The 12,751-nt window shown below is 38.5% G+C and overlaps 1 protein-coding gene across 2 annotated transcripts; it reads left to right on the forward strand.

The window, feature by feature from the left end:
- Window positions 1-8,323: 8,323 nt before the first annotated feature.
- Window positions 8,324-11,630, forward strand: LOC124166797 (glycine-rich cell wall structural protein-like). Of its 2 annotated transcripts, XM_046544501.1 has the most exons (3): window positions 8,324-8,434; window positions 10,826-11,098; window positions 11,138-11,630. In XM_046544501.1, the coding sequence occupies exons 1-3, from the start codon at window positions 8,420-8,422 to the stop codon at window positions 11,456-11,458; spliced, it is 609 nt and encodes a 202-aa protein (XP_046400457.1). In that variant the 5' UTR covers window positions 8,324-8,419; the 3' UTR covers window positions 11,459-11,630. The 2 variants fall into 2 exon arrangements, with proteins under 2 accessions (XP_046400457.1, XP_046400450.1); XM_046544494.1 differs by having other exon boundaries at window positions 10,826-11,630.
- The last annotated feature ends 1,121 nt before the right edge of the window (window positions 11,631-12,751 follow it).

Genomic DNA, 12,751 nt, shown 5'->3' on the forward strand with positions numbered 1-12,751 from the left:
CGTCAGATCGATAAATCCCATTGAAAACGTACACCTTATTTAATCAGTGAGTAACCAATATGTACAATTAATAAATCGGAGAAATTCTATCCTTCATAACCAGGTGTATATACTTACAACTTTTATGATGCCAATTGACATAGAATGAAATAGAGTTCTAATTTAACGGATTTTTGTCCAATGTTCCTCTAAGTACTTCTTAATATTAAGTACTTCAATCAAGATAATATGAATATATAAGACTCAATATGCCATGAAGTTACATTTTGGCTGAACTAGAAATATTTATACCAGTATTATACCAGATAAAAGCAAAACGATTCTGTTTTAGTGGTGTCAATGAGTCAACAAAAGAATCGGTTGCCTAATTGTAAAATGTGTGCGCTAAAAGAAGGCTTTCATTGCATTTGCAAGATAATCAGTAAATGTAATGGAATTTTTTAGAAAATATGTTCCAGTGGATACCAAGGAAATACTAAGCACGTGATGCTATGGGGCAACCACATTAACAAAGCAACTCATGATTTACAAAGTTTACAAAACGTTTTAACGCAGTCATACATGCAAATCGACCTTATTGTCCTTTTGGATTATCTTATGTCTGTCATTCAAAATATCATTGATCAAAACTGATATCGATCACAAAGCGCCTTACATACTTCGTTCAGCCGAGATGTATACTTCGGGTAAAGAGGTATTCTGCGTTAATTTCTATCGTGGACCCTTTCTATGCCGTAATTTGTGAAATCATGGCAAAATAATTGATTTATCTATGCCAAAAGAAGCGCCAAGTACGTATTGCAACTAAAATATATTTAAAAATCGAATGAAATTAGTATGGACCAAAGCATACGATAAGGAAACACTATTGCGAGTTTTATAATCCCGAACAGTTTCTTTTCCTATGAGTCCTGACCTGCGTTCAAAGATAAGGAATCGTTGGGAAAGGGTTAATGCCTTCCACACGCTAATCTAACGTTTTCCAAGATGATTCTATTTGACCGGGTAGGCAAAGCTGGATATGATGAAAGAAATAGGTTGGGTATAAACTTTCCATACGAGGCTCTGTTGCATTGCCAATGAGTGTCCTATAGGGATAATCCAAACTGATTCAGCAACTACTAACGCAAAGATTTATCGCCATTTCACAATGAAAAAACCCCGCATCGACGAAAACAAATACGTGAAGCTAGCAACCTAACTCCTAATTGACGTTTTAAGATTCATGGACCCCTTTCTTGTGGCCATATTTTTAGCAATTCTATCATTGATTTCCCTCACTTACTCACTTCGATTCATTAACTACGTATTAACACAATTTATTATGCAGAAATGCGCAAAAATATCGAGAGAACCTTTTAACTAAGTAAATATTTCATGGTATATTTGACCTGGTATATATCCCCCCTTGACCATCCTTATGAAGTTTTACCCAGTACCTGAAAAACGTTTTGAAGGTTTATCCAGCCAACTCATTGCTCGTGAAGCGTTGCCTTGCGGGAGTAAACTTTTATCGGATACCAACGGATTAAAATCTTCCAAGTTAGAGTATTTTCCCATTATTTTTAGTACCTCATGTTCCTGTTCTACTGATTAACGAATGACGGAGTTAAAATCTGTTGTCATGTTAGCTCATAGGTATTCTAAAACGAAGGGCGTAGGTATATAATGTTAACGAGGCTTGAAGCTCGTAGGAGAGCATTTAACCACTATGAATGCTGGATGGCGAGACATATAGGCGGGATATCTCATTTACATGCAAATTTGAAGATAACATGCGACGAATGATTAGAATGATTGAGCAAAAAAATCTAGTCGTAAGTTTTGTACAGTTAGGGTAATATATTTTACGTACTTATTTTTTATCATTTACTTAAATTCGAGTGACTGCGATGGATATATAGAATCATAGAACTTAGGATGTAAGCGCCAGAACGTAAGTAATAGGTAATAAAGGTCAACCGATGTTCGATCCTACGAAATAATTAAACGATATGATAACTCCAAAAAACGAAAATGATGATTGGAAAACACTACAGCAAGAATTTTGAGGAAATTTTAAGTATAAATACTCACATGTACGTAAAAATGAAACCACTAACAAATGCTAACAAACTCTAGCCAAGATCTAATGTTTTATATAGGCATATTTGGAATGTGGGTAGTGTTTAGGGGCTTTTGGGATTGGAATCGTGTGTCTTTGATGCTAAATCAAATGTGATTAAATGATATCGGCAATAGTAAAAACAGGTTGGATTCGTCAGCGCAAACATTTACGCCGTAGAAAGATGAAAAATTGTTTATCAGTTTCAATTTAATTTGACGTTTTATCCATAAATACAGGAACGAGCTAGTATGATCAAGAAAAAAAGGATTTTCATTAAAAGTAATGGGATAAAAGATGATAAAAGAAAAGACAATTCTCTAATTTGTTATAACTATGGTTAGTTACGAAGAAAACTTAAGGAAATAGTTATTTATATTCCAGAAATGACTTATACCGATCAATAAAAAAGTCGAAGCAAAAGCAAGCAAACTTCATGAAGTACCAATAAAATACCAGCCACAATTACAGCCGCGATAAAACAAAACTTCCAACGAACATTTTACCAGAATCTGTATCGTTAGGTTCAAGTTAAGATTTAAAAACCGACCTACACCATTGAGTTCTTACCAATCCCTTCATATCATCTATCCTGATATTGACTTTTTAGCTTCTACTCTCTTTCTTCCATATTTTCTTAGGTAACTCCATTCTTCTAAGCTTCCACTCCTTTCCCTCTCCAAGGGTAAAGTTAAGACATACGCCATCATATCTTAAGCATCACCTTCATGGAAAAATATGAATTAATAAACAGCACAAATTCTAACGCAGACTATGAGGTGAGGATAAAAGTTATATCAACTTATAAAATGATAGTGGAGAGGGAAAAAATGGCCTTCATTTTCACCTTTTGGAACTCAGCTCTCTCCTAAGACAAGATATGTTGGTTATAATGTCAGAGATAATTTGGAATGATTATCTGGGCGCCAATTAAAAAAGGGAATGAAATATTTTAATAGGCGTTCGGACATTCATTTCAAACAATCACTATTAATAAAATCAACATATCATGTGTGACGACTTTTTCATCAGTGATGGGTCTGAGCAGATCGGATAGAATGGCCTTTTCCCCAATTCTCCAATATTATTTCAAGAGATTCTAAAAGATATGTTCTCAACTAAATATTTGTGTCTGTATATCACCTGACGATGAAATTATAAGTTAAATACGATGAAATTATTTGAATGTTTTCAACGAGACCTAAAATTCCAAATTCTGGCGTTATACTGAGTAATATCGGCATGATATCAAGTCATAATTTCCTCCCGCTATGGTGTGCGTGGACTAAGATAAAGCCGCTCTCGTTTTCCGAAAAATTCTGGTTTCATTTGGGACATTTATTTCGAAAAACTATCTCAAAAACGTAAACTGTTCAATCCCAAAAAGATCGTCTGCGTCAATGAGGTGACATCAAAAAGGCAAGCGGAAAAAAAACATTCGTTTGCTGCCCTTGCCCTCTGCTTCGCATCTGTTCGTTCGCTAAGATCCTCTCTCCCCAGCTCACTATATCCCCACAGCTTCGCCCCACCCCACTCATTTCACTCCCTCTCCAACAACTGCTAACCGTTTAGACTCCCATATAAGATATCCCTCCCCTTCCATGACGACTTCCCCCTCGTCAAGCCGAAAGAGGAGACTGGGAATACCACCATTGCTCCAGATCACACGCCTTTCGACTGGGGCCATCTCCAACGCTCCACGGGGTGATAGAATGGATAATATTAGCAATACTATCGATGTGATAGATTTTGTACTTTCCCCAATAATGAAGATGAGGTTCTACGAATTCCTTTGAGAAAAATTCTCCAAAACCTAGGTATGACCAAGAGCGTAAATGAACCAAATACTAGTTCAACAGCTCTATGATGGGTTCGACTTAACATTTATTCTGCTCACGACCTAGGCTAATTTGCTGCGGACTTTTTGATATTTCAAAATTCACCGATTTTGTTTCAACCAGCTCAATATGTGATCGATTGCGTAATTTCACGCCTCATTTGTTAGCAAAACATACTTTTAACGTTGCAACATGTACGTGCTTTTAAAATGATTCTTCGTCCGAAATTAATGCCGATTCAAAAATTTAAAATCTCGAGAAAAGATCATTACGTGATAATGTATATAACCGATCGATAAGAACGGACTAAATTGACTATGAAAAACACAGAAACACATAAAAAAGGGACACTCACAAAAACTGATAGACGTTTCAGCGGGAAGACTATCTTCGGCACCGATCTATCTATAAAGAACCTCCTGGTTGCCGGCCGAGTGCTCTAACCAGTTGCGCTACCAGGACGCTTTCTGAGTTCTGGGTTCGAGTCCCAGTCACGCCGCATTTTTACCCTCTGATTTCTGGCTTTTTCCATCTACCACAGCACCATTGTCCTCGTTCTTTTTCTATTATATGTTCCTATCCCTTTCTTTCCTTACCTCTGCATTTATTTGAATGTTTGCGCTTAAGGCGTCGTGTGTAGGAATGAAGTACTACGTATGTATAAATAGTTACCTCTCACGAAAGCGTTAGCATGACCAATTGAGCCCATTTGTGCACACAAGAAATTTGCTTAGATCGTTGGATAGTTAGTTTCTAAATATAGTAATCGAGGCCAAGAAATCTTAATATATGTATGGAAGTTTATGGGTGACATGTTGCCAAAACCATAATTACTCCATTCATTCCCATGCATTCAATCATATTTCAATCCGTGGAAGAGGTTGCACTCAATATTGTTAAGGAGACCAATATAGTGTGGTAACTACATTATCCGCTATCCAATAAATATAATTTAATTAATAAATAAAATTCGGGATAAAATATAATTGGTTATTTTTGGGGTAATGTTTTAGGGGAGTAATAATTCATAAGCCTTCAGGGGTACCCCATTGTCGTGTTTATATCCTCCTGTCTTAAATGGAATAAATCAAGGACGTTCAACCCTCAGCCCCCGGGCCGCATACGGCCCGCCGGCTAAATTCTTGCGGCTCCTAGACGTCAACGGGCTGTAACTACAAAAATAAAGTCAAATATCGACACACTCGTCAAAAATGAACAATGTCAAAAATCGCATTCATGGAGTGAACTTTTTAACCAATGAACGTTATTGCACTTCGAAATTACCTGTTTTATTTTTGTTTTATTGGTGTGGTGGTAAAGTGACGTGAAGCATTGTGGCCCTCCGGACGATGTGAAATTGAATTTTGGCCATTGCATTAAATAAGGTTGGTAACGTCCAGCGTGATTGGTTTGAGCGGTCGACCGCCTCTTCTAAATACCATACGGTGTCTTAATGTAAGCAATGTTATATTACATGAAATGAAGATGTTCCAAACCTTATTGTTGGTTGACACAAGAGCTACTTACACGGTAATTCAACCCGAAGTTTGGTTTGGATAGGTTAGGGTAGAGCTCACCCCGTAACTGAGTCATAGACGTGTAAATTTCGCAAATTCAGGGTAGGGTGGCTAGTTCCTTTCAATGGGTGACTTCGCACTAAGGCATCACCCGGGATTTGAACCCGAAACCTCTAGATCAGCAGCCATGCGCTCTACCCACTTGCCCACCCATTATATAGAGCTGAACCCCCGAAAAAATAAATTATTACACCATAAGTTGAACCGTTGATTTTCTGCGTAACTGAGTTGAATAGCAAACAATGAGGAATCCGAAATGCTCGCATTAGTTTTTTGGGAACTGGAAGAAGTCTATGTAATTGCACAATCGGCCAATCGAACATGGAAAGAACGGAGGAAATGTTGGTTTGGAGGAATAAAAAATCTTTACCGAGTTTCACCAAAATACAGAAACCTCAATTGACTCTTAAGAAGAGTATTTAGTATTTACTACATTACTGATGATTAAATTTATTTGAGTGACCAAAATAAAGAAATTTGGCGATAGAAAAGCATGGGCATGCTCGATAAATTCAATTCTACCGCCAACCGAGTGAAGATTGGCGAGTTTAGGAAGCACTTTTCAAGGATCTAGCAGCTCACCTTCGAAGAAAAAATACTAAATGGCTTTACGGGTTTCACTGAGTTTTCTTTTAACTCGAGGAAAATGATATTAGTAGGAGATATGTAACTTGGATAAAATTTATTTTTCCCCAAGCAAATTAATGCAATAGTTTATGAAGCGCTGCTATACTTCTTCATATATTCCATAAGATTTTGATTTCATTCGCCATTGCTGCGCTGAAATGTCACAACCTGAACTACCATGGCTTCCCCATCCCCGTTTTTCAGCATGCGGTGAAACACCATTACTGGCTCTCCAAAAATCACATTGTTTCCAGACATTTGCGCCAACGATAAAAATTCTTTCGCGGCGGCCTCCGGCGGCCACGCCGATGGTACGTATTGGCCACTAATGGTTGAAAGTCGAGTTCCAAGAATTAAGAGTCCAAAAACAATATAAAATATGCATCGTAAAATTGAGTATATTCTTCTTTATCCAGGTTTCCTATTTGGGCGCCGCTACGTAAACAGCTATCTGTATCCGTGCGTACACCTCTACAGTGGACATTTAACGTTTGCGAGAACTGGTTCCCTGTGCATTTTTAGACCCACAAACTTTCTTTTTGGATTTCAAAAATCTTTCCTACATATACCTGATTCAGCTCCATATTTTTGAGGATTAAACATAAGAAGACCAAGGTTTTGCGGTTCTGTAAAGCATCGCCAGACAGGAATGTGAGACTCAAGGTAAAAAAGTAGGTGGGAAAAAACTTGAGCATGTAGATCAATTCATCTATTTGAGAAGCTCATTAGAGGAAAACGGATACAACAGAAAGGACATCAGGAAAAGAATTACATTAGCAAAGGAGGCGTTCATGAACAGGAAGGAGCTTATGAAAGGATCATTATGTAAATAGATTAAAGAAAAGATTAATGAAGAGTCTGATCTGGAGTTTATCGCTTTGTGGTGCGGAAACGTGGACACTTAGAAAGGAGGACGAGTGAAGGAGAGGCAGCTTTTAGATGAGATACGGAGGAGACGGAAGATATGGATGGAGTACTTAGCGGGGAGGGGATGTTGCAAACGGTGTTAGAGGGTAGAATGTTAGGGAAACGAGGGAGGCGAAGGAGGAGAAAAGGATTTTTCGATATACTAAAAGAGAGTAGGTCTTATTATGAATTGAAGAGGGAAGTCCATTAAGTGAGGAGGAAATTGCCGGAATACTTCTTGTATACTTCATGTGTACCTACTTCAATCGGTAGATTACAAATAGGCCTAAATATATTATTTTTTTTCGATTTTTATTGATATTAATTTGAAATGTGTTAAATATGATATGGAATCAAATTGGTGCATGGCTTTGAGATGCTCGTCAGCTACTCGCACAGAAATAGACCAGCCTTTCAAAATGAAAGTAAATATAATAATAATTTCATATTCTTCTCTAGTTTTGATGTCCGGTAATAAAAATTTAATGCCATATAAGGTGGAGATAACATGTAAAATGCATATTTAAAACTTACATTTCTTGCATGAAAAAGGGTTTCTCCAGGTAACACCTAAAGAGTTTCTAAAACTGTTCCATGCCATGCGGAATAGTTATAAAAGATTTATTAATCCAATGATTGTCCCAGTAAAAACCAACAGCTTCGATAGATGAGTTATTATTCTCATAAGTTGATTATTTTATTGGTGCATGAATCATATGGGAGAAAATTCATGATATCTTTCGGCAAGGCTAAAAATCGCGCGTTTGTAATATATTTTATTCTATTTCTTCACCCCAGGGCTGAGTATGTTCTAGGAGATTTACGAAATATAATATTGTCTGAAGACTCGGTCTCGGCGTGACCATGGTGGACTGGTTTTTAGTGCCGTCGACGGTGCAGAACAAACCTACAATCGGAAACCGCATCGCGCCGTTCTTGTCATATCGAAATTAACAATTCACATCCCGATGGCCTAGAATTGTATCACACCACACTGAAATCGTATTGCGATGCTCAGGCAAATGCGGCAGTGCTATATGGAAATGTACAGAGAGGAGGGCTTTCATGATAACCTGGTGGGAAAACCAGCGGATCTCTTCAAACGTCCAAATCTCTCGTCCGCCAAGCAAGTCCCATTCCTAGAGGCTCATCCGCGACGCACTTAAATGCTGGTTTTCCCGGGGCGCCCTTTGGCAAGGGGCGAAGTGTCAACTCTGCCAGATTCTCTCAATCACCCCCTCCGTACTCTCCCCGTCTCTCTCAGCTGTCCCTCACGACCTCTGCCGGTGGCTTGACTATAAAGGCTCCAGCAGGGACAGCGGAATGCAGTCGTGCTGACAGTACAGAAGCAACCACACGCATCCAACATGTTCAAGGCAACGGTGAGTACACGCCAATTACGTTCTTTTCACTTGATTTTATCGTTTCCCCTTCGCAAAATAAGTACTTGGGTTTAGTAGATTCAGTCCTGGTTTTGGTAATGAGTAATCGTGAAATTTCTAGAGGGTAGTCTATTATGAGAAAATTCATATGCGTCTGTTTTATGGAAATAGGTTAAGGTCCAAAATCGGTCCTCACGTCCCCAAGTCTATAGTGAACTAAATGTCACAAGCAAATCTAACTTGGAAAAGATCATTGAGAGAAAAAAAATCCACAAGTAAATGGCATGATCCATGTAAAATAGGAAATTGATTAAATTTCTTTAACTGGGAGTATAATTTGTTTGCAGCAAACTTTTGTTTATCATTACCGCTTCAAACCAGAAATCGTTGGCTTTTCACAGCCTACAAAAAATGTTTCCGAATTGGAACTACTTGATATGTAGATTTATCATTTGTTATATTTCTCTACCTTTTTTACACGGCGGAAAGGTTTTATGTTAAAATTCTATCGTGAATCTTTCATTTTAGTATTCTTGTCTCTCATAACATCTCAAGTATGATGCATTCCTCAAACTGTGTATATTTTTTTAGGGTTAGTAATTCCGTCCTCTAATTGAATGTTGAAAAGAATTCGCGGACTTCTACGTGTCTCTATCGTGATCCTCTGCCATAGCATCGGATTGAAAATATAGAGACGACTTCAATATATCTTAGCTTCTGCACTTCAGTTCGAAAACACTAGAGCTAAATATCTGGAAAAAATACTAGTAAACGTAAGATTTTATTTGGTGTGAAAAAAGTTTAATATCAACATTTGTTCATTAAAATGAAAATTAATGTTAATCATGGATAAAAATTACAGCCATTTGTAAATAAATCACATGATACATCGATTTAAGTAAAATTGAATGAAATTATCAAAAAAAGGATTCTTGTCTTCAAAAATGACCTCAGAATAGTCAGTGGAAAACGCTCGCGTCGTCCTCATCAAGTACACCCAAATTGTAAAAATCCTACCGGGCAAAAATCATTCACGACTGTGGCTCAAACGAGAATTTAAACTGAGATTAGATTCTGTAATCAATTCTCTACCTTTGATTAGCTGGATCACTAGGCGCGAGTTACCAGAATTCAAGTTCAAATCCCGGTGAATTCAAATTATTTTGTCCCTCAATAGAATTTTCCAAAATCGAACTCAATTCAATTTACAATTGGACCCAATTGAAGGAAACAAACGAAACTCATGTCCACATACCATGCGCACAGGTTTGAACCGATCGAATAACACCATGCCGTTGCAAATGGGTGGAGTATAGGGGGATCACAAAATCGTCTTAAAATTTTCGGACATGAGGTCTCATGTGAAACCCATCCATGTTTACCCTTCTTCAACCTTCTGAAATACCTACGCCTTCCCTCCAAATTAACCCTTCACCAACCCCGAATTTCTTTATGGCAACGGAGATGCATGTGAGCGAAAATTCTGATGTAATATACTGTAGGTTATTTTCGAGTCGGCCAATATGTGTTGCCACCAGCGATGGGAAAAATATTGTTAAAAAACATACTCGGGCTCTATTATAGTTTCACTGTCAAAATTTCAATTTATTACAATTAAAAATTACTCTTTGAAAGAATAATCAGTAAGATTGTAATAACTTTAATTTTTCTCCTGTACATGATGCAATCCCTGTGAATATTATCTCAAACATGGAGTACTAACAAGCAAACCAGCATATTAATGATTATTTAATGCCATCATACAAATTAATAATTCAATTGTTTGATTTAGGTTCTTTATGTATAAATAAATATGTTCTTTTAAAAATTTACTCCTGTGAATGAGATTAATTTCGTTGGAATTAGCTTTCAATCACCACGCATGGAATTAAAATTTTCACTTAGAATACTAAAATGTAACGATTATTTGCACGAGTGTTTGGAATAGATTAAAATTAAAAATTAACTATTTTAAATGTATTCGTTGCGAGTAAAAATTACCAAAGATGTAATCGTTAACGGTATTTCGATTAGATACTTTTGAAAACCGATTAAATGGCGCCCTCATTGACAACTTAAATCAAGCCTCTTCGGCACCGACTGGGGCCTCCTCAAATAAATATCACGATATCGTAGCCAGTGTGGAAGGGGAACTGGAGAGGATCACGAAACCCTCTTAAAATTTTCGGGATATCCGTGCTCAGTACGTGATTCATCGCTCTAAATTACACTCCTCAAACGGGGATAACTAACGAGCAAACCCACATTTTAATTATTATTTAATGCCATCCAAAGAAATAATCAATACGTTGATTTACATCTTAACCCAAAAAATTAATTGAACGACGACAAAAAAGCACCTTTCTTAAAACGCCTTTCCTCTTCTTTTAGCTCGTCCTGTTGCTGCTGTGCGCAGTGGCCATCATGGCCATGCCAGACCACCACGAAGGCCACGAGGGACACGATCACCACGACTCTAAGTCGTCCGAGAGCCACGAATCCAAGGAGGAGAGACACAGGAGAGCCGCGGCCTACGGAGGCACCACCGGACAGGGACAGACCGGACACGGTGGCAGACAACAACAGGGACACGGAGTCGGCCAGCAGGGGCACGGAGTCGGCCAGCAGGGACACGGAGTCGGCCAGGGTCACGGTGTCGGCCAGGGACAGGGAGGACGTCAAACTGGACACGGAGTTGGCCAGGGACATGGAGTCGGCCAGGGACACGGCCAACAGGGACACGGTGGTCGCCAGCAGGGACTTGGTCAGACCGGACACGGTCAGGGAGGACACGGTCAGACCGGACACGGTCAGGGAGGACTTGGTCAGACCGGACACGGTCAGGCCGGACACGGTCAGACCGGACACGGACTCGGCGGCAACGGCGGACGTCAGACTGGACACGGCCAGGGTAACCTGGGACAGGGTGGTCACGGGCAGAGGGGTCACGGCGTCGACCAGGGTCACGGAGGACGCCAGCAGGGACACGGACAGGGATTCGGTGGTGGGCGCCAACACTATTAGAGTAAAACCTCATGGAAGAAGGAATGATCATCATTTTATTATCCTCTCTCAGTGATTTCACCACCTGCATAAAACGCATCCCCTGACCCCAACATCTCCATCCCCAAACCCTCTGACCTCCATCCATAAAATGTACAAATAAACACCAAATAAAAACAAATAAACCCTAAAAGAATCAAAGTTTATTTTTAATTTCTCTAGATTGCGTTCATTCCTCCCTGATTCCTTCCTGACTAAGGTAGCTGTAAATTAGCAGAACGTATGAATTCGCAATTTTATATTAACTGTATGGTTTACGATGATGCAGAAAAAATTAAGTTTCCGTCAATTTAATCTAAATCACTGTTTTAGCCAGCACAGGAGTCATGGTGTTTGAACAATGGAGGAGAATACAGCATCTACCAACTGTTTGGATTTAGAAAGATTTTCTTTCCTTCCATGATTCACCTCTCATTCTTTGATTGGCTGTAAAGTTACGTAAAAGTAAGGTCCATTAGAGGGTTATGTAGAAAACAAGAACAGAACTAAGTACTCTTGATATCCTTAAGTGGCAAGGCCGTAGCTGGCAAATTTTGTTGTGGGTCTTTGAAAGGGGGTCACTTATGACCATTTGCTCAGAATTTGTGCAAATAACAAAAATACTGAGCTTAGTTCAATAATTTTTCTTCATATAATTGTGATATAGACTGCATGAATATGTTATGCCTGTGATGTAGACATATATATTTTTTTAATTTCAATGCAAATATTTATTCAAATATTGTTGAAATATACTCTACTTAAAATTACTATTAATGAAATTTTGGTGCCTCTACTTACGACTATATCTTGCAAAAATTCTGGAGGGAGTTTAAACCCCTGGAAACTCCTCTGCTGACTACTAGCTTGTTTATACGAACTTATGGAAACTAATTATTTCCCTTTCATTAGTACAAACAGTATATGTATAATAATGTGCTTTCCTTTGATTAGGAACTCAATACTGCCTCATTGGCTTTCTCTGTATGGGGAAAGGTTAGCCAATTGGAGGAGCAGATGGAATGAAATTTAAAAGGCCCGTAGATATGGGATGATGATCACTGTTGAGCGTTAATTGCATCGAGGGCTCATTGATTACCAGCTCAGGGACCTGGCTGACCTCTTAGTAGCATTGCCCAAAAGCAGCATCAATCATGAAAGCAATTAGGATTAATAAAGATTTTGCTATGTCCACTTAGACTTTGATTTGGGAAAGACATGTTTCAACGTTGCTACCTCATGATCAGGTACACTCTTGTTTCATACTATTGCAAA

This window comes from Ischnura elegans, chromosome 1, assembly GCF_921293095.1.
Source record: "Ischnura elegans chromosome 1, ioIscEleg1.1, whole genome shotgun sequence".
Lineage (NCBI taxonomy): Eukaryota > Metazoa > Arthropoda > Insecta > Odonata > Coenagrionidae > Ischnura > Ischnura elegans.